This window comes from Coenobita brevimanus, chromosome 116 (genome assembly GCF_032717465.1).
Source record: "Coenobita brevimanus isolate Jiangsu-jjx chromosome 116, ASM3271746v2, whole genome shotgun sequence".
NCBI classification, from domain to species: domain Eukaryota; kingdom Metazoa; phylum Arthropoda; class Malacostraca; order Decapoda; family Coenobitidae; genus Coenobita; species Coenobita brevimanus.
Window position 1 is genome coordinate 53,276,690 of NC_137069.1, and position 23,312 is coordinate 53,300,001.

General features: G+C 42.4%; 1 protein-coding gene across 1 annotated transcript in view; it reads right to left on the reverse strand.

Annotated features, from left to right (window-relative positions):
• Positions 1–17,101: 17,101 nt before the first annotated feature.
• Positions 17,102–23,312, reverse strand: part of LOC145418755 (E3 ubiquitin-protein ligase RNF180-like) — a 39,047-nt gene continuing 32,836 nt past the window's right edge. Inside the window, exon 5 of the mRNA XM_080287091.1 lies at positions 17,102–17,384. Within this exon, the coding sequence (XP_080143217.1) occupies positions 17,136–17,384 (249 nt within the window). The 3' untranslated portion in view covers positions 17,102–17,135. The remainder of the gene's footprint in view (positions 17,385–23,312) is intronic.

The following is a 23,312-nucleotide window of genomic DNA, read 5'->3' on the forward strand; positions in this document are numbered from 1 at the left end:
TAACGAAGCACGATATACATGGCATAACTCCGTTGCTGAAATTGTTATAAGTTGTACACCGACACAGCTAATATTCATTCTCCCTAACATCAAACTGAAGGCCAAGAGCACTTTAGGAAATAATTTGGAAGCATGATACTGCTGCATAATAATCACTGAAATTATTATTGTTGCTGAAATTAGAGTATAGCTCTTGTGATTAGGACAACATTAATTATCATCATTAACATCATCTATCTATCTATCTATCTATTGCCAGACGCCTCAATCCCGTTTGAGGTGACCACAAACAACTCGCCCTGTCCCCCGCCATTTCACTGCCCTGCTCCCAACTCACACCCCCCTCTCTCATATCATTATCATTATTTTCCTAACTTAATTTCCCCCTGACATGGAGAGTGGGTGAAAATGGCTTTGGCAAATGGTTCAGGAGACGGAAATTGTATTATGTTGTTTGAATTAATAAATAAATGAGAATAAAGGGTAATGAGAATATTACACCATACATCACCTTCTTCGTATGCTTATTCTTATTCTTCCTGCCTTTATTTCCCCTTTAACGAATGAAAATGCATTTAGAAATAATTATGAGGAGTGAAAAGGGAGAATGTTGACTGGGAGTATTATCACCCATATTACATCGCAAGCCACACACCCTGATGGCAGTTTGGTCCATTTGTCATATATTCACAGTTCACACCATCATATATCAGCAACCAGACAACCTAGAACATACAAATAAATACAGTAATACTCATCAGCCCTTCCTCTTGCTCATATAAGTGTCGACAGGTGTTCAGGTGGAAGCGTTGTCGAGCAGAGGTGAACAGTTCAGTACTCTCTCTCTCTGAAGATAGTAAACATATCAAGAGGCGTATCAGGCGGGGGAAATAAATAAGTTTGTGGTGTTGTTGCGCCAAAGTTTTGCTCGGCGAAAACCAGCGAAGAAAACGCCATAATAAATCTCCATGAATTTGGCTGCCAACCGTTGAACCAGTTGTGTCATAAATCAGAGCGTTTATTTACACCGGCGAGGCAAGTTTTCTGTCTGACGGGGTAAGGCAGACACCGAGGCATTGCACACACTTTCGTCGCTGCAAAATTGCCAAGGGTGGGATGGAGTGGAGAGGTATATGAGAGAGGGGGGTGTGAGCTGGGAGCAGGGCAGTGAAATGGCTGGGGACAGAGCGACATGGAGGCGATTTGGTTGTGGCCACCCCGTATGGGATTAAGGCGTCTGGCAATAGATAGATAGAAAATTGCATTATCTGGGAACTTCCTACCCAAACGAATGAACCTACGTACTCCAGCCACCCGACCTGTAGCAGAATTAGTCGCACCAGCACTGTCTTAACCCTTCTAGCCCGAGGAAGTCTTTTTCGTAATCTTGCTGCTACCGGACTGATATTTTCAGCTAAGGAGAGCACCCTGGTATGGAGGGATTAGTTGAAGGCTTCTGTTAATCCCTGCAGTGGGAATACTCCACCTTAAACTGGACAAAATCTTGAGGAGATAAAAATTAAATCTAAGAGACATCCTTGGGTAGAAAATCGTATTCGTTTGGTAACTGCTTTCGGTGTACTGGGTGGTGACTGCTGGAACTTCCTCCCATGGCAAATTTTCCTAATTACTATCCATCTATCTATCTATAGCCCGACGCCGTAATCCCGCAAAGGGTGGCCGCAGACAAAGCGCCTCCAAGTCGCTCTGTCACCCACCTTTTGACTGCCCCCCCCCCCAACTCACTCCCCCCTCCCTTATATACTATTTAATACAGACAGTAAATTCACCCACCAACTCCTCTGTGCCGCAGTGGTGCAGGCAGCTTGTTGCACCTGCAGCAAATTTGGCCACTCGAGCTGGGAAAAGTTCCACCGGATCGGACATTAAATTTTTGCAGGTACGTTATGCATACAACACTGTACCTAAATATCTATATATCAGTGTGTAGAAAAGACATCAATAAAACTTCAGCATATAGGAACTGGCAATCGATATTACTAGAACGTGATTCAGGCAGTAGCGGAGAAAATTTGAGTCTACCTTTAAAAAAACAGAAGAATGTGAGTGTTAATTTAGGAATCTTGTTACTTTTCATGATTACTGGATATTACTTCACTTGATTTATGAACATACAAAGGTAATCTCGGGGAAAGTAAGACTTGAAAATGAGAGGAAGTTAACATCCCTCGACTGACTTTTCTCTCTACATTAACTCTGTCCCTCACTCACTACTACTTGATCACTGGCTGTCTAACTCTCACTGACTCTTTGTCTAACTACACTGTCCTTCACTGATCACTCTCACTGTTTGACTCACGAGCTTTGTCACTGATGCACTGACTATTCACTGACGAAAGACACAACTCATAACTAACTCACTAAACTCCACTGTCTGGCACTCATTTTCTGGCACACTACGTACAGTACACACTGCAGTGTCCGTTACACTTGGCTGACAGCCAGCAAGCCAGGTGGGCCCCTTAATATGCACTCTTGGCTCTCCCAACTAACGCAGTTCAAAATATTCTAGTAACGGAACTCACATTTTCTGATGCAATATTGTACATTCTATATCCTAGGAGAGAACTTACATTTTCCCACATAATAATACACTTAAATCAACAATATACAATAACAATAATGGCCAGAACTAATTCCTGCCGTAAGATAGGACAAAAAGAAAACAAATACTCAAATCTCCATAATGTTCCTCACACTTCCAGATGCAAACACCAGCCTAAACCTACGACAGAACACTTAATTTCTAGAGTGTTTCTTACATCTCCAGACATAAAACAGTGCCCAACTCCCACTGGCATAACACTGCCCCTCCCTCAAAACTGTGTCATCCCTGAGACAAATACCTAATCCTACTTATATTCAAGTATATACAGCCTAAACTTCCAGGCTAACAGTTCATCACCATTGCCACTGCTGTGTAGGTCCCACAGCATGAAGAACTGGATCTCCAGTGCTGTCAACTCCGTCAATCTCCTTAGGCCTCCTTTCGTCTCCAGTGTCCAACAGGTCCTTGGCTCCACTCCAAGAGCACATCCCCTGAGGAACATACATCAGCATGCCTTACCAAAAGCTCCTCCAGCTGCTCCATCTGAGGCTACTCCAGACACTGGGCACTCCCAGCAAACAGATCCCACAGGTGGTTGGGTAGTTCTTCCTGAAGCTCAACCGTAATCCTCTTGCATACACTGTTTGGTGGCTCCTGATCGACATCTTGGCACAACCCGACAACTGTGCCCTGATGTATGTTCTTAGGACGAAGTGAAAAGTTGACTGTGACAGTGGGTACTTCTGCGGTAGGGTCAACTAAGGTCCTGCCCACCATCACTCCCCTCTCTATCCTTCCTTGGCTCCTGTGCCACAGCAGTCCCAGGGAAGTGTGAAGCATGTCGTAGATCTTGCAGGGCAGCAGCATCTCTGACTCAGAGAGGAAAACTGTAGTCAGTCTGGTCGTCTCTAGTAAACGTCCATGCTCCATGGCCCTCTGCGGAACATTTCCTTCCCTCTAGCCGCATTAGCATCAAAGACTCAGTTTTTACACTTATCAACCCAACAGAATCTTCCACAGGAGTACCCACTAATGTTTAATAACATCCAGCTTAATCCTGCACCATCCTTGAACATGCTTGGGGTTTCATTCACTCGGGACTTATCTTGGAAAGATCATATTACATCTCTTGTAAAATCTGCCTCCAAGAGATTAGGTGTGCTAAGCCGACTCCGTACTTTTTTTTTACACCTGCACAGTCGTTGACTTTATACAGTACACGGGTTTTATTCGCCCCTGTGTAGACTACAACTCTCATGTGTGGGGAGGCTCCCCACATACAGCTCTTCTCAATAGGGTGGAGTCAAAGGCTTTTCGTCTCATTAACTCTCCTCCTCTTACTGGCTCCCTTCAACCTCTGTCTCTTCGCCGCACTGTTGCATCTTTTTCTCTTTTCTATCATTACTTCAATGGTCACTGCTCCTCTGAACTGTCTGCTTGCATCCCTCCACCTCTACGTCGGGCACGTAGCACCCGTCTGGCAACAAACTCTCAACCCTTTTCTGTCCACCTCTCTAATGCAAGAGTTAACCGTTACTCCTAGTCCTTCATTTATGCAGCAGGTCAACTCTGGAACAGTCTCCCTCTGTGTGTATTTCCTACTTCCTATGATCCAGTCTTTCAAACGCAGTGTGTCCAGGCATCTCGAGATGAACGGATCTTGAATTTGGCTCTCTTTTGTATTGTTTTGTATTTTTCTTGGAAGGAACTGTTTTGCGGGCTTAGCCTTTGGTTCCTTCTTCCTCGGGGGGGGAAAAAAAAAAAAAAAAAAAAAAAAACAGGCAGCAGCAGGACACCAGGCAGTCCAAACCCAAGACGTAGGGGTCCCTACTGTCAACAAAACACACGGCCAAGGTCTCTTCCTAACCTCCCTGTCACACCCCAACACCCATCGGTCCCCCAGATCTAGTGCAGCGCCCTGTAACCCCCTACAGCTACTGCAAAGTCTCTGGACGCTGCCTATCGCTCACCCCTTCAGCTGCCTCTCTGATCCTGTGTCAATGACCACTGGGCATGTTACTCCCTCAGTCTCACCATCCCCGTCTGCACACCTGTCACTGGCACCTAAAGGGTGTGTTGGGTGCTGACCTTCATCCAAACACTGTTCAGGGGCTTGGACCCCGTTACCCACAGCCTGTATTTACTTCTCACTTTATCCTTCACTACCCAGGAACCTCTTCCCTCACTTCCCTCACCTGGTTGCTCATTCTCTCTACCTTGCTGTATGCCACGTCTTGTGCTTCTTAAAATTGTTTTATTCTTCATTGTAGTTCTTTTGTTCCCACTAATTTTTATTTTCCACAGAATTTCTTTAGTTCTTCACGAAATTTCTTTCTTCTTATGCATTTACATCAACACTGCAAGTATATCTGGCAGAGACACGTCCAACATTTCGTCAGCCTGTCCATGCATCTCCGTCTCTCAAGACGTATTGCCTCACCTGACACCAGTTGTTACAGATGTGTGATTTCTTTCCATTCCTGACATGGCCTCAAATCTTTGGAGCCATGTTGTTCAACCGAGGTATGACGGGACAAAAGTTAGATTGTTAGTTCTTATCAAAGTGCTCTGGGATTTCTTGATTATTTTAATGAAGTTTGAATTAGTGACATAGCAAGGGTGTTAAGATATCAGATTTTCGTAATGCTGGTGTTTTGATTGTAATAAGAAGAAAAAGAAGAAGCAGGAGATCATGACTATCTACCTATCTATCTATAGCCCGACGCCTTAATCCCGCAAAGGGTGGCCGCAGACAGAACGCCTCCAAGTCGCTGTCACCCACCATTTGACTGCCCTTCCCCCAACTTACTTCCCCCTCCCTCATATACCTCTCAACTCCGTCCCTCCACCTCATCCTTGGTGATTTTATTACTGTGAGAATATGTACGTGATGATGAGGGTGTTATAGCACCATTGACAGTTACATGACAGATAAAAAAGGCATAATATTGCAGCTAACGATAGATTACGTTATTCGATGGCGAGAGGGTCATGAGCCTGAGAGAAACTTTTACCACTATGTTTACTATCATGCGTTTTTTATCATGTTTTTTTATGTTTACTATCATGCCATCATTAATTTACTATCATGCTTTAAACAGTTGTAGAAAATATTGTACTGCGGCGAACGCCAGACTATATTCAATTAGATGGGTAATCCTATGGCTCCTTATACACGCACGGTTCTTACTGACTTCTAGTGAACTGATGGTCCTCAAGGGAACTGCACTGGGGCACACATTATTCAGGTTTGCTTTTAGCTTGATCCTCAGTTTTTACACAGACAACCACTGGTGACATTTTTCTCCCCATGGCATGCATATTGTGTTACTAAACCTTTGCAATATTACTGATTATACCGGTATAAAAAAAAAAAAAAAAAAAAAAATCCCAGAAATGGTTCCTTAAACAGAAATTTTCTCGCACTATACTTTTATCAGAACTCAGTATGGAAGGCAGTAATTTGTTCTAGTGGAAGTTTCTGTTCGTTAATTAACACCAGGTTTTCAAAAACCGTAATGAAAAGGTGTGCCGTCAGCGTTGATGTTTTATCGATGCGTTTGTTGAACTCTGATTCTAATTACAGGCTGCTGGTGACAGTGGAAATGATGTAGGTAAACTCCTTCTTATTTATCACCCGCATAGCGAGGCGATAATGTAATCGTCTGCGTCTGCATGTGTGTCTGTTGCCAAAATATCTCTAAATCAAGTGGACAAATTGTGTCCAAACTCTGTGGACAGTATCCCGGGATATGTGGCTTGTTGGTTAATGACTCTGGCGAAGCTGCGATGATATACCTGTGATAGCAGAGAATTACTGATGTGTGTGTGTGTGTGTGTGTGTGTGTGTGTGTGTGTGTGTGTGTGTGTGTGTGTGTGACGCAACACAGAGACAGTGAAACGCGGCGGGCGAAATCCTAAGACTCTGTCCCAATTTGGCGAAAGTGATGATTTGCCTCCTGTTGCCAGAGATTAATGATCTAATTTTTTTTAAGCGATGGCGGGCGGTACGCATTCGTGGCCGAATGCTGTGGCTTTTACTTTAAGAATATTTTCCCTGATGTAAACGCTTGAGACACTGCTGACATCCTGGATTATTATTCTGGTCAGCTTAGGGCTGATATCACCCTCATAGCAGGCACATGCAAAGCTGGTGGAGTATGTGGACAACTTTCGAGGAAGGTGCATGTCACCAGTATGAGTACATCCATGTGTAAAATTCGAATGTCATGCAAGTGTATTTTGCTTACATGAAACTAAGCATATTTATCCCCAAAACTACTACTATCAAAGAGGTGGTCAAGAGAAAGACAGCCATATCAGGCAAAGCCCTGAGTGTCGAAGTAGGCACAGCTTTCTGCAAATGAGCAAAATAACATTTCCCATAAACAACAGGCTCTACACCATTAGTAAAATTAGCAGGGCGCCTGGTTGTTCCAGGGGCGTAACTACTGGGGGGCCTGGGGGCGCCCAGGCCCCCCAGTCAGACCCTTGGTCCCTCCAGTGGCCCCCCCATTTGTATATTTTCCTTTTTTATATAATACTGTGTGCAGCTGTTTTCTTTGCACTTTTGGGTTAATTTTTTCAAAATTCCATTTCACTTCCCAATGGATAAAACTGTGTATAGTATTGTACTTCTGAATAATTTAATATCTTGGTGTGATATTGGTGGATTTTATTATGCGATAAAAATGATACACAATATATTTTTCCTCAGTCTGTCCTATGTTGACAAAGAAAATGTTCATCATTATCATCATCATCATCCGGACCTCCTTTCCCACCTTAGGGCAGGGTGAGGAGTAGCAATATCCAGACAGCCCAGATTTGCCCAATCCAATGGGCCACGCTTCCATTCACTCAAAGTAAAAAGCTTCTTTGTAATCAACGTGTGGTATCAGAGAACAGTGTAATCCAAACAAAGCAAAAAGTTGCTTTGTAATCAACTTGTGGCATCAGAGAACATCGGGAAGAGTATATGTCAAGAAAATATGAAGTCCTTTACTAAGCACCACCAGGGAATGGTTAGTAATGGCTGTCTTAGCTGGATATTGTAAAGTGTAAACCCAGTGGACTGTGTTGAAGTTGCCCTTATCCCGCAGCCCACCATCCTCCTCTCAGGGGACAGGGAGCGAGTGGAGGGGCGTTTGTCTAACTGGGTAAAAGAGCCGATCCATTTTATGGATGCCACCACGTGAAGGCGTCCCTCCAGCAAGCAGTGAACAGTAAAATCCAATCAGTGCAGTGTAAACAAAATATTAATTCCTTCAAAAAACGCCATTGTGTAGTAAAATGCAAAGAAAAAAACTCCTTACAAAATAACTAAATAAGAACAACAGTGAGTAAAAAGATCGTTCAGTCAACCAGTGAACAGTAAAATCCAGCTAGTGCAGTGTAAACAAAATATTAATTCCTTCAAAAAACACCATTGTGCAGAAAGATGCAAAGAAAAAAACTCCTTAAAATAAATAAGAACAACAGTCAGTAAACAAATCGTTCAGTCAACCAGTGAACAGTAAAATCCAATCAGTGCAAACAAAATATTAATTCCATCAAAAAACGCCATTGTGCAGAAAGATGAAAAAAAAAAAAAAAAGAAGAAGAAGAAGCTCCTTACAAAATAACTAAATAAGAACAACAGTGAGTAAAGAGATCGTTAGAAGGTAGTGAATACGTACAATTCAAGCCCAATGTATCAGTAGCGTAGGGGCCCGGGGCTAGGCTGTCACTCTTGGTTGTAAACATTGATTAAAGCCTTCATGTAGTGACTGCCCCTAACCCTGGTACAGCACCAGTGTAACACTAGATAATCTCCAAATGTGAGGCGATCAATTAGTAGCTTTTTGTGTACGTTTGCGGGCAGGCCAGCCCTGATGTATCCCAGCCGAGTTGACTCTAACGGTAATACTGCCACTAGCCATATCACTGCTCCTACATTCAATATAAGGGCCATGAAAGTTAGAACACTGAAAAAAATTGCGGCCTTTTCATATATAGGTGTGGCCATGTTGTAACAGCCGTAGACCACCGTCGTAAGACCCAAGATGTGGTCATCTTGATCTATTTTACACCTTACAAATGGAGGAAACGCTTTTGTTATTTCATCATTTAAATTATCCAAGTCTCGCTCGTAGATATTTGGAATAATTTTAAACAGTGTTCGTGAGGAAATAGCATACAAGAAAACCAGCTCACAAATCCCCAAGATTACTGCAGTAATATGAAGAATAATACTACTAAAGTATCCTGAGAAACTTCCCAAATTATCTTGTAAACTATTGCCTATCTGTGCTTCTCGAGTGTTCTCTAATCCATATGTGTTTTTCAAATATTTCTTTTTCAACCTGGAATCCACCCCCCAAATTACCTCTGGGACAAGGAGGATGAACAAAAAACACAATGAAATAAGAACGTAAAAATCAAAATAACGGTACACTACGGAAATCACGTCACTGTCGTCCTCGAAACCAGACGAATATTGGTTAATTCTGCAAACGTATTTTAAATATTCGCTTATTGGTTTTCCTTTTGACAAATCTACACAGTATAAGTCACTAATAATACTGAAGTAAATTTTGATACATATTATAACCACGAATTTTGACACATAGGATATACAAGTAAAATAATAACCAAGCGATCCCACAGGGGACACAGGGTCCGATAGTCTTGCTAGAAAACTTTCCATTTTTAGTGGATTACTGACCAACGAACTTACTGATCGCTCGGACTAAACTGAGTCAGCAGGTGGGAAGCCTCCCTTTATATACATTAGTTATTTTCACCAACCGGTGATGTATTGATATCACTTCAACCAGTGAATTGATAGTTATTCTCACTAGTTGGTATTGGACCACTTCCGCTAAGTTATTTACACCAACCGTTTGGAATTATTTGACAGGTAGGATTTCCTTTGAATTTCGTTATTCCATATTCATTAAAACTGACAGTGCAGTGTGTGAAGTATTTCAGATAAAGGTATCTAAGACAAGCCTTTTCCTTGCCTTGTTGACATGTTAATGCTTTGGGGTAAACATAGGCCTACGTTTTACTTGGAGCAGCAGAAGCACCTTACCAAATCAGTTCTTCCGCCTGATAGTAGTCTTCACTATTTTCCTGGGCCATTTCAGGTGTGCTAAATGAACATTTCACGTTATATTTTTTTCCCTCTTATTACTCATGTTCCTTCCGCTGTATAAACTGTTTCTCAGGTGTAATGGCGAACGCTTACAACATACGGAAATCCAGCAAAATTTGTTGTTGGCGGCCCGGTTGCCTGTTACTAAATCATCCTAATTTACGTTTTAATGTAAACTACCCAAACTAAACTTAACCCAGCCTTACCAAGCAGTTTAACCAAACCTTACTTAACCAAGATTATAGTAATTTTTAGTTAATCCGCCATTAGCCCGTGAAATAAAACGTAAGGTAACAGAGAAACAAAGTCAGCATTAAACATCATTTACGCCTCCCAAAATTAAGATAAAAAAGCAGTAAATACAAAAATTTATTAATTTGGCAGGTGACGGCGCTAACCATCCACTCACTTGATGTACAGTAATGCTACTCTCAGGCGCCAGCCCTTTCCTTCCTTCCTTCTTTCCTTCCTTCATCTTTCTTTTCTTCATTCCTCTTTCTTCTGTCTGCGCTGGGTGGTAACCATAGAATCAAATTATGGCGCTCTCCATCCAAGGGGTGGTTGGGGTTTATTGCTCATGTAATGCCATTCAGGGATGTGAGGCTGGACACGAATGTCAGGACCGACTTACCTAGCCTCGGACTCCTGCGCTTCTCATGGGATAGCACTGGGTTAGGTGATGAATGAATGAAACTGAGTAGGTTTGGGTAACATTGCTTAGTGAGAAAGTAGGTGTGTGGGTGAGAGGGAGATTAAATAATACTGTAAATATGATGATGACTTATTATTCTGTCTATCTATCTACCTATTGCCAGACGCCTTAATCCCGTAAGGGTTGGCCACAAACAAATCACCTCCATGTCGCCCTGTTCCCTGCCGTTTCATTGCCCTGTTCCCAGCTCACCCCTCCTCTCTCATATACCTCTCCACTTCATTCCTCCATCTCATCCTTGGCCTCCCCCTCCCTTTCCCCCCCTCCACCTCACTCACATACATTCTCCTCGTCAGTCTCTCGCTCTCCATCCTCTCCACATTGCCAAACCACCTCACTGTGTTTCTCCTAACGCATCTCATCACATCCACATCCACACCACAACGCTCCTTCACTTCCTCATTTGTCAGTCTGACTTTCCATGTGACTCCACGTGCTCCTTTCAGACAACTCATATCCACTGCTCTCTTGACCTGTGTCCCTCCAATAAGATCCAAGCTTCACTTCCATACGTTTAAGTTGGTATCACACATGCAGTAACTTTCTCACTTCCATGCTCACTTCCCTGTTTCTTATCACTGCATTCAAGGAACCAGCAGTCTTTCTTGTTATGGTTAAGGTACTGGCATGGGGAGTGCTGTGGTGATGGTGGATACTACTTGGCTTTAAGGTACTGGCAAGGGGAAATGCTGTAGTGATGAATTTTTAGGACAGTACAGTCATGGAGCTGGAGAGAGGGCATCTTGATGGCAGAGGACAGGGTGGCTTGGAGGCAGTTTGTGGTTGACTCACTGTTCGTAGACAAATTGGAGAAACACCGATGTGGGACTTAGTGTGAATTGATGTGCTTCATGGCTTCCTTAGAATACAGTGATGAAACCATGAGGCAGAATGTCAATACACACTAAGTCCCACATCGGTGTTTCTTTCTGAAGTTTGTAGTTACTCCTACTGTGATAAAAGTCCCTGACTGTATATGGATATATAAATAGGTAGATGGCTAGGTAAATAAAGTAAAAAAATGGGTAAATAGGTAGATAAGTACATAGATGGTAAATTGATAGATAGATACATAAATGGGCAGATGGATAATTAGATGGATGGTTAAATAGATAGATAGATGAGTAAATAGGTTGGTAGATAGGTAAGCAGATAGATATAGATAATTTGATGGGTAAATAGATAGATAGATGAGTAAATAGGTTGGTAGATAGGTAAGCAGATAGATAGATAATTTGATGGGTAAATAGATAGATAGATGGATAATTGGACTGATGGGTAAGTAGATACATCGTTAAATAGATAGATATTGATGTATTTCACCATTTTTAATAAGTGATGTGGAAATAACTCCCTGAAAGATTAAACATTTACCCTATACGTTTCTCTTACTGATCATTAATAAGTATAGTTTGTTTTCATGTGAGGGAACTGGGCCACAACCATAGCTAGAATACAGTATAGTTGTGGTTGCATGAAATCTGGTGGGGTTATAAGGTAGGAATGAGTCTCCTTGGTTACTAGTCAACCCTCCAATCTGACTACACATGGCCATAAACAGAGCTGATAAGGATTAGGAATCTTTTATCCATTACGTTTCTCCTTCAGCTGACAGACTGACTAGTAACCAAGGAGACTCATTCTAGCCTCATAGCTCACTGGCTGAAGGATAAATTTGACTAGTAACCAAGGAGACTCATTCCAACCTCTTAATTCACTGGGAAGACTTTTGGTTAGTTTGGCCTTCTTTCTACCTTTCTTTTCTGGACCCTACCCCACCCCATCTGTAGTACTGGATGGTGATGATGATGATGATGATGACAGTGATGATGTGGCAGTGATGACGATAATAATAATGGTGATGATGATGATAATGACAAAGATGACAGTGATGATGATTGTGATGATGACAATGATAATGATAGTGATGATGGCAAAGATTGTGATGGTAGTGATGATGACAAAGATGATCATGATAGTAATGATGATGATGACAAAGATGATGATAGTGATGATCATGTTGACAGAGTTGATAATAGGGATGATGATGATGATTGTGATGGTAACAATGATAATGATAGTGATGATGGCAAAGATGATGGTAGTGATGATGACAAAGATGATCATGATAGTGATGATGATGATGACAGAGATTATGATAGTGATGATGATGACAAAGATGATGATGATAGTGTTGATGATAGTGATGGTGACAATGATGATGATGATAGTGATGATGGCAAAGATGATGATAGTGATGATGACAAAGATGATGATAGTGATGATGACAATGATGATGATGATAGTGATGATGACAGAGATGATGATGATAATGATGTTGACAGTAAACAGCATTTCAGAGCAGACTATTAAATGCTGCTCTGTGTGTTGCAGGAGAGTGTGTTTCAGAGCAGACTATTAAATGCTGCTCTGTGTGTTGCAGGAGAGTGTGTGGTGGTATGGACTGCAAGCCAAAGATAGTCAGCACAGCAGTAGTGGAGCAGGACCAGCAGCCAAGAGTGGAAGTTGTAATACAAGCCACAGTGGTCACAAGTTTACCTCAACCTTACATGTATAGTTGGAAGGTGAGACGTTAAGTTCTCTACTGTACCCTATTTACTCTAACTTGGCCTAAAACTGCCATCTCTTTATCCTTGATGCCATCTATCAGTCTGTCTGTCTCTCTATCTGTCTATATACCTAGGCTGTTTCTCCCCAAAAAGGAAAGGGGGGTAGCCCAGACAGGACGGCACATTCACCAAACTGCTCATCCACATACACACGTTTACTTGTATCTTAGCCTCTAAGGGAAGGCTGAGCTGTAAAAATAGATTGACATTATAATATGATTTTAGTGATGAAAAAGTGCTTTGTAGAGGATATAGAGCCACAGCACTGTCTTCTTCAGCCACTGAGCTATGTTGAATGTTGTGAAAGGACAAAAAATCTGGGCTAAGTTAAGATGAAAAATGTATAACTAGGCAGCGAAACCTTGAACTATACTGTTTTGTTGCCACCACATGAAGGCATCACCCAGCTCCCTCCAGATAACTGTATACAGGTTAAGAGATATTTGCCAACAAGAAGTGTTAGATACAACCTGCATTATCCCCTTCACTTCAAAGGCTTAGTACAATGTCTGGTATAGTCCTTTCATCTTAACTTGGCCCAATTTTTTTTTTTTTTTCAGCTTCACATATATCACTGGCAGGGAAGAACAATGCTGCAGTACTAAATCTTTCTGTGGCACTTCTTTGTGACTAGCATCATGTTCTGGGGTAAATTTATTGTCAGCTTAGAATACAAGACAGAAACATGGCAATTTTAGGCCGTTACAGTAAAAGGAGTGTACAGTAATGGGTAATATGAGTGGGAGAGTAGGTACTGATCATGTGAATGATCTAATGGGTAGTAATGGAGTACCAGGAAAGAACGATAATGGAAAGCGACTGAAGGACTTGTGTCAAGAAAGGAGGTTGTGCATTTGTAATTCCTACTTCAGACATTTAGATGCACATAAATATACATGGTACAGAGGGAATGGAGATCGTGTCGAAAGAAGCCTGAGTGATTACGTGCTCGTAGGGAGGTCGATGCTGGGAATGGTTGCTGATATGAGGGCCGTGAGAGGACGATGTGGAGGTCTATCAGATCATATGATTGTGGTATGCATGATCAATCTGAGAGGAGTGAGGTGGACCATGAAAGAGAGGAGCAATCAGGGAGAAAGACTGAACATTGAGAAGCTGAGGATCAACGAAATGGAAGATGAATCCAGGGACAAAGTATAGGAGTTGAATTAAGTGAATTGGAATGAAATGGATTTGGACAACTTGTGGAATGCATACAGATATTCCTTATTAAGAAATGTTAAAGTGATGCGTGGTATGGCAAGTGTAACAATGAAGTAAGATACGGCATGGTGGGATGAAGAGGTTAAGAGAGCAGTGGAGGAAAAGAACAAAAAGTGGCTAGAGTGGATAGAGGACAGGAGCTTAATTGAAAGAAAAACTGAATATACTGAGAGCAAGAAGCATGTAAAGAGACCAGTGAAGAGGAAAAAGAAGGAGGTAAATGATGATCTAGGAAGAAAAATGAATGCAAACTACTCAGAAAATAAGAAGTTATTCTGGAAAGAGGTGCGGAAATGTAGAAGTGAAAGCAGAAAGAAATGTGATGGTGTGAAGGATGTAGGTGGTAGATTATTAACCCATGAGGATGAAGTAAGGACCACATGGAAAGAATATTTTGAAAGCCTGTTGAATGGGATTGGAGAGAGCAGAGCAGCTGTAAACTTGAATGGTTCTGGGGGTATGCAGAGTAGGAATGCAGTGACAGGAAACTTGACACTCGCACAGATGAAGAGCTCTGTGAAGCGGCTGAAAAATGGGAAATCACCTGGGGTTGATGAGGTGCATGCAGAGATTAAGTGTAGTGGAGAGAGAGGAATGAAGTGCTTGTTGGAGATATGTAAGAAGGCATGGATGAGTGAAGCTGTGCCAGCAGAGTGGAAAATAGCTGTGATTGTACCCGTGCAAAAATAAAGGTGAGCGAAGTGAGTGCAAGAATTATCGTGGCAGGTGTCTACTGAATGTTGTAGGGAAGGTATATGGAAAAATTATTATAGAGAAAGAAAGAGAGATATCAGATGGCCTATTGAGTGATGAACAGGGTGGCTTTAGGAGTGGCAGAGGATGTGTGGATCAAATATCTGCAGAGGGAGATAATGGAGAAGGCTTGTGAGAAGGGCTATAAGGTGTTTATGGCATTCATGGATCTGGAGAAAGCATACGACAAAGTAGACAGAGAAGGTTTGTGGAAGGTTTTGCTCATGTACACACGAGGCTCGCATGAAAAAGTGTTAGTGCCAACTTTAACATACGGATGTAAGACTATGGTGTGGAATGAAAATGAAAAGTCAAGTGTAAGAGCAGTGGAGATGGGACTGCTGAGTAATGTATGTGGAGTACAGAGGGTGGATAGGATACAGAATAATGTAATTCCTGAAAGATGTGGAGTGAGGATGTCTGTGGACACCAGAATCGAAGAGAGTGTCCTGAGATGGTATGGTCCCGTGGAGAGAATGGATAACAATAGAGTGGTGAAAAAGGTATATCTGTGCAAGTTTGAAGGAGGGAGGAGACAAGGTAGGCCAAGGAGAACGTGGAGAGATATGGTGGATGAGTGTGTGAGGAAGAAAGGTTTGGAAGTCGGTGAGGCTAGGGAACTGACAAGAGATCGAGCTGGCTGGATGAATGTTGTGAGGAGAAGTGCATGATCAGGGATTTGGCACCCTTTTTTAATGTGGCAGCATCCGGATTTACTCTGTCGGATACGTTTATTTGAAGCTACAGAACATGGTGAATGTTTTTGGTGTATCCGATAGAGCCAGGATTCCGGGGGCTTGAATGATGAGTGAACTGAAGTGTGGCCCATTGAACTGGGCAAATTTGGGCTGTCTGGACATTGCTACTCCTCACCCTGCCCTAGGGTGGAAAAGGAGGTCCGGATGATGATGATGGCATTGTTATCACTGTTATCATTACTATCATCCCCACATACTCAAAAAAAAAAACACACACACAGACATTTGCCTGCATAGACAGCCATAGTTACCCAATTTTCCTTTCCCTGCACCTTCCCACAGCCAGGGCTAAGTGTACTGTATATACAGGGACAGGGCTGTGACAGATGACTAGTGTCTGAAGAAGGCCAAAACAGGGACAAACATTACACACCACAGAATAAAGGCCAGTACCTCTATATGCTGCTTTGGTTGATATTCTGTTTCTCAAATGCACCGGATCTTCAAAAAATTTTACTAGCACTCGGTACCTTGAAATAAAATGGCTTTCAACTAAAAATATAATATCAGAATTGTGGTAGTGACTAAACCCTGTAATCCTTCATCACAGTTGCATCAACAGGCTCATGTGTCTTCAGGAAAGAAATGTTTTGAGTTGCTTCTTAAATGAGTGCAGAGAAAGATGGAATGCTCTATTGATATGGGCAACTTATCAGTTAATCTGGTGTTGTACAAGAGAAGGATCTTGAAGCAAAAGGACACTAACATACTGCTGTACACTCATGATGACACATTAGGTAATCACCATTACACAAAATAATTACATAATGCTTGACAAAAAAAGATACACATTCAGCAATCACAGTCATCACCACAGTGCTATTTAACTTTCTCATTTGCTTGGCTGTCCATATAACTCCACATGCTTCACTCAAATAACTCCTTTCCTCATTTTTCATACTTGTGTCCTTGCAACAAGTGTCCAAGCTCTACTTTAAAGTAGGCATCACAATACTGTCATTCAACAACTTTTCAACTTGCACACATACTTCCCTATTCATTACCATTGCTCTCAGCGAACTTACATCATTCCCTGTCGAACTTTTTCTTTTCCCTCATTCTGTAACTTTCCATTGCTGTTCATCACACTACTTAAATTCAGTGTTTTCAGTGAACCAGCAGCCTTTCTTTCCTACTGTCCTCTTTCTTGCACATCATGTAAATTTCCATCCTTGCTTATCACACTAGCTAAATATCTGTATTTGAAGACACTCACATTCCCCATATCCAGCCTCTTCAGCCTCATTATGCACTTCTCATGTACAAGTATAAAAATATGGTATATTCTCCATTAAAAATATGTTGACACAATGTATTCTTTATTTTTAACCTTGTGTTATTACAGCATAGTCTATGAAGTAAGTGTACCACCGCTGGAGTGTGATGCTGGTGAATTTGGGTGACACTGGCTGATCTGAACACTGTCTGCCTCATCACTGTGAACAGACAACAACAAATTTCCACCCCTATCACCTGCAGCATATTTGTCTTCTTCTGGTGTTGGGGTGATGAGGGGGAGCGAGGGCGGAGACGCTGAGGCAGAGTGGTCTGGGTAGGAGACAGGTCGGGGTAAGGCTTCACCTGTTTTCATCCAGTCAACCTGTGAGGCCAAGAGCATCATTAATATCCTCAAACTAACCTTTTGGTTCAGTGGAAGTTGCGGTGGATGGCCCTTGAGCATATATCCCCTCCCCCCTAAGAAATGAAAAATAAAATAAAGTAAAATAATATAAAAATAATACTACAGATACAGAAGAAATGTGGAAAGTTGTGAAGAGAGGTATGACAGAAGCAGTACATGGTAAGAAAATAGTGAAGGAGGTAAGATGAGATGGTATTGCTTTGTTGAATAGTGTTACAGATGTAGCCTTGAAGGATAAAAAAAAATATAAAAAAAACATGAATTATGATACATCAGAGAAGTGCACACAGGGAAGTGAGAGAAACAAGGAAATGGGAATACAGGAGATTGAAACTGTGAGTACCTGTACTATGGACAATAAAATAAAATGCATATGAATGATGGGTATGGAGAAGGATAATTAACTGAGCAGTACAAGAATGACAAAGAAAAATACTGTGAGCTAGTATATAAGGCTAAAAGACAAAAGGTGAAAGGAAGGATCAGGATAAATTTTTAAGAATGGATGGTAGACTGTTGGAAAAGGAACATGATACAGTTAAGACATGGAAAGAATATTTTAGCTTTCTGGCAGTGCCAGATAATCATATAATTTATTGCATCATAGCATTGCATCGTTTGTAAAGACTCCAACATGCTTGCAAGTGCCAGACTTGGTCACTTAAATGCAGCTCTCCACACTGCTTGACCTCTGGCTGTCTCCCTGTTCAGTCTTATCCCTGTGGCCACACTCTATGACCTCATCCCAGGTCTTTTTCGATCTGCCTCTTGCAGCCCTACCGCAAATGCTCTTACTTCTCACATTCTGCACCCAACTGTCATCCTCCATCCTCTCCACATTCCCAACCCAACTGTCATCCTCCATCCTCTCCACATTCCCAACCCAACTGTCATCCTCCATCCTCTCCACATTCCCAACCCAACTGTCATCCTCCATCCTCTCCACATTCCCAGCCTAACTGTCATCCTCCATCCTCTCCACATTCCCAGCCCAACTGTCATCCTCCATCCTCTCCACATTCCCAACCCAACTGTCATCCTCCATCCTCTCCACATTCCCAAACCATCTCAATCTAGCCCTCTTCAACGTTCATTCATTCATCACCTAATCCTGTATTGTTCCACGAGGAGCATAGGGTAAGAGACCGGGGCTTTGTAAGTTGGTCCTGACATTTAAGATGAGCGACCAGCCTCACTCATCCCTGAGAGGCATTTTGAGCAATAAACCCCAACCACCCCTTGGATATAAACCTGCACCGGCTCAATCCAATTGGAGCGCCTTAATTACCCACTAAACCACCAGGTGCCATAATTTGGTTATATGGTTACCACCCAGCGTAGTAAATGGTTTCCAGGTGTACAGGAAACCATTTGGCTTGTCACTCAGTGTAGTCACCCGTAGACAGAAGGAAGAGGAAAGAATGAAGGAAAGAAAGACAGAAGAGGAAGGATGGAGGAGAGGAAAGGGCAATCACCAAAGAGCAGAACTTTTTTTTCTTTTTTTTTTTTTTTTTTTTTTTTTTTTTTTAATGTGTCCGACTCTGGGCATAGGCTTCACAGCCTGCTATCAAGGCCCAGTAGTCCTCCTACATACCATACACCTCTACATGTCACCACTTCGGCACTAACACCCACCGTCCATACTGAATACATGCTAGGGCTGTCTCATACAGGACTGGTGTATTGGTATTAGCGGGGGTATTTTTACGACATGTCGGCGGGTTTTCTGGTAGATCGGTAAAGCCTGATTTAATGAAATTCAAATCCTCAAACTGTTCCCTGCCCCAGCCGGGATTCGAACCTGGGTCTGTAAGGACTGCAGGCCACCTCTCTACCGATTGAGCCACCGCCTACACTCAGTGAGTTCAATACATTCTAGTCCCATCCTTCCTCTCAACGCTTCAGTCACAATCCTAACTCCCCCCCCCCCCAGGCCTCACAATCCTAGCTCCCCCCCCCCCAGGCCTCATTTTCAAGGATGCACTACACATTCATCTAACCCTTGTCATTTCTGTACATTTGTGCCTAGGAATGTCCTCTTCCTTTACTGCCCAGGTCTCACCACCATATATCATTACATTCCTAACACATACTGTAAACAAAGCTCCCTTAGCACACAATGAGGGCCCTCTCAACGTTTGGAGAGGTAATAGCTCCCTGAACTTCCTTCAACCACTCCATACCTTAGTCACAGTGCTTGCTCCAGCCCTGCCTCCGGCACATAACGTGTCCCTTTATTAACCCCCTCAAGGTTTTCATACACATTTGATGCGTATGATCTACTTATCCCCTCATGGCTTTCATACACGTTTGATGCATGTGAACTACTTACCCCCTCACAGTTTTCATAAGCATTTAGACGTGTGTGAACCACTGGAAGAAAAAAAACAGACAGAAAAGGCGTATGATCTGCCTTCATATGCATTATAGACTCGTATGTCTGGCACCGGTGTGCCTAATTGTAAACATGTGTCTCATTGGTCCAAGTTGCAAGTGACAATCTTTTACTTTCTATGGGTAATATATTACAATAAATCTAACTTTGACTGCAACCAGAAAATAGTAGCACACTAAATATTCATGTGCTCTATACACTATATCATGAGAAATTTGATAACATAATGCAAAATAAGTCAGACAGAAGAGGGACTGTAATCACCATAATATTTTCTATCTATCTATCTATTGCCAGACGCCTCAATACCATTCGGGGTGGCCACAAACAAATCGCCTCAACATCAACCTGTCCCCCGCCATTTCACTGCCCTGCTCCCAACTCACACCCCCCTCACTCATATACCTCTCCACACCATCCCTCCATCTCATCCTTGGCCTCCACCTCACTCACCTACACTCTTTTTGTCCGTCTTTCACCCTCCATCCTCTCCACATGGCCAAACCACCTCAGTGTATTCCTCCTAATGCTTCCTATCACATCCACATCCACACCACAACGCTCCTTTATATCCTCATTTGTCATCCTGTCTCTCCATGTGACTCCACAGGATCCTCTTAAATAACTCATTTCCACTGCTCTCACTCTTGCCTTGTGTCCTTCCAACAACGTCCAAGCTTCACTTCCATACGTTAGAGTTGGTATCACAATACTTCCTCAAAATGTTCAGATTTCTTCGTAAATGAATGCAATGTAGTATTCACACACTTATTTCTACATAAATTTAAAAGGTTTTAATTTTCCGGCCTAAGAACAAAAGCTACAACTTTTGGTTTTCCAAAGCAACAAAAAAATAATTGGTATCTGTACCAAATTAGGGTCTGTTGTATAACAAAAAGTATAAACCATACTTTCAGTGCAGGGGATATATCTGGCTGGGCCTAAACCAGGAGGAGGAGTATGTGCAGGCCAAGTGTCCTGAGAGAGTTAATTAAACTCCTTCACATACTCAAAAGACTCTATAGCAAGATCAATCTTTTTCATGTCTTACAAGTTCTACATGCTCTCTCCAACATACTGCACACACGAAATCAGCATTATTTTCCAGTCTACCTCTAATACTGCTACATCTCTTATACATTCACCTATCACAAACACTGCACAAGATGGAGTCACTTCCCACACCCTTGTGTCAAACTACATATGGCCATTCTCCCTCTTCTTTGACAGGACCACCACCAGTCCTAAATATCATCACTTTTGTCTTATCCACATTTAATCTTAAACCTTTGTGCTCCATACTATCTCTCCATTTCCTAAATCTTTCCACAGCTTCCCTTTCATTCCCTGCAATCAACACCAAGTCACCAGCATATGCCATCCCCCACGACAGTCTATTTCTGAAGTCACATGAGAGAGTTTCCAGTACCATGACAAACAATAAGAGGCTCAAGACTAACCCCTGATTCATGCCAACATTCACAGAAAACTCATTACTCAAATCTCCATTCACTCTCACCTGGATGCGAACACCAACATACACAGCCATAACCTCTCTAACTAGCCATCAACCACAAGCTTTCTCATTGCCAACTTCACCCCCCTAGGGACTCTGTCAAAGGCCTTCTCCAAATCAACAGAAACAAAGTAGAGATCCCTTTTCTTCTCTACATAATTTCCCTGAAGCTGCAGAACAATGAATGTGGCATCAATGGTCCCTTTGTCTGGCATACACACAAACTGCTTATCATCAATATTCACTCTTTCCTTAATTGTAATTTTAGGATTCTCTCCATTACCTTCATAATCTGGTGTAAGAGATTTATGCCTCTATAATTTCTGCCTTCCAGGGCATCACTCTTCCCCCCATACACATTTACAGTCACACTCTTCAGCCAATCATCTGGGACACTACGTTCATATATAATCAAATTTGTCAAATCAGTAATTAATCTGACTCCTATATCTCCTGAGGCCTTCAGCATTTCACCAACCCAGACACACCTGCCGCCTTCCCTGACTACATCCTGCCTATTACCCTACTCACAGTAGTATCTTCAATCAAAGGCCAAGGGCCAAAAACTGGATCAGCAGACTCCAATCCTTCCCTGTTCCAGCCAAACTCCTCATTCTCTCCAGGCATCTTTAACATCTCCACTATTCACCGTTACCTTTCCTTCATCATTCTTCACACACTGCATGCCTATGATATCCCTGTTTTCCCTCTTCATCTGATTTCTATCTATCTATCTATTGCCAGACGCCTCAATCCCGTTTGGGGTGGCCACAAACAAATCGCCTCCAAGTCGCCCTGTCCCCCGCCATTTCACTGCCCTGCTCCCAACTCACACCCCCCTCTCTCATATACCTCTTCACCCCATCCCTCCATCTCATCCTCGGCCTCCCCCTCCCTCTTTCCCCCTCCACCTCACTCATATACACTCTCTTCGTCAGTCTTTCACCCTCCATCCTCTCCACATGGCCAAACCACCTCAGTGTATTCCTCATAACGCTTCCTATCACATCCACATCCACACCACAACATTCCTTTATATCCTCATTCGTCAGCCTGTCTCTCCATGTGACTCCACAGGCTCCTCTTAAATAACTCATTTCCACTGCTCTCACTCTTGACTTGTGTCCTTCCAACAATGTCCAAGCTTCACTTCCGTACATTAGAGTTGGTATCACAATACTGTCATGTAGTAACTTTTTCACTTCCATGCTCACTTCCCTGTTTCTTATCACTGCTTTCAAGGAACCAGCAACCTTTCTTCCCTGCTGTACCCTTTCAAGCACTTCACCCTCCAAACCTCCATCCTTACTCATCACACTACCCAAATACTTAAACGTACTCACATTTTCCAATTCCTCACCATCCAACCTCGCTGTACATTCACTAACTTCACCTCTCTCAAAGACCATCACTTTACTCTTCCCTACATTCACCTTTAGGTTCCGTTTCTTACACACTCTCTCAAACTCATCCACCAAGCCTTGCAGCTCCCCTTCGTCTTCTTTCAACAACACAGTATCATCTGCAAACAACAGTACAGGGAGTTTCCAAACACTATCCTTTCTCACCAGGGCCACTCCAACATCCACTACCCTACCTTGTACCTCTTTTATTACCCCATCCATGTACAGATTGAACAACCATGGAGACATAACACATCCCTGTTTCAAACCAACTTTCAAAGAGAAAAATTCACTTAGTTCACCATCCACACGCACTGCAGCCTTCGCACCATCGTACATACTCTTCACAGCATTCAACAACTTCCCATCTACTCCATATATTCTTAACACTTTCCACAATCCTTGTCTATCCACCCTGTCATATGCTTTCTCCAAATCCATGAAAGCCGCATACAACTTCTTTCCCTTCTCTAGAAACTTTTCCACTAAAGATCTAAGAATGAATATCTGATCTACACAACCTCTTCCCTTCCTAAAGCCTCCCTGTTCTTCTCCAACTAATTTCTCTGTTC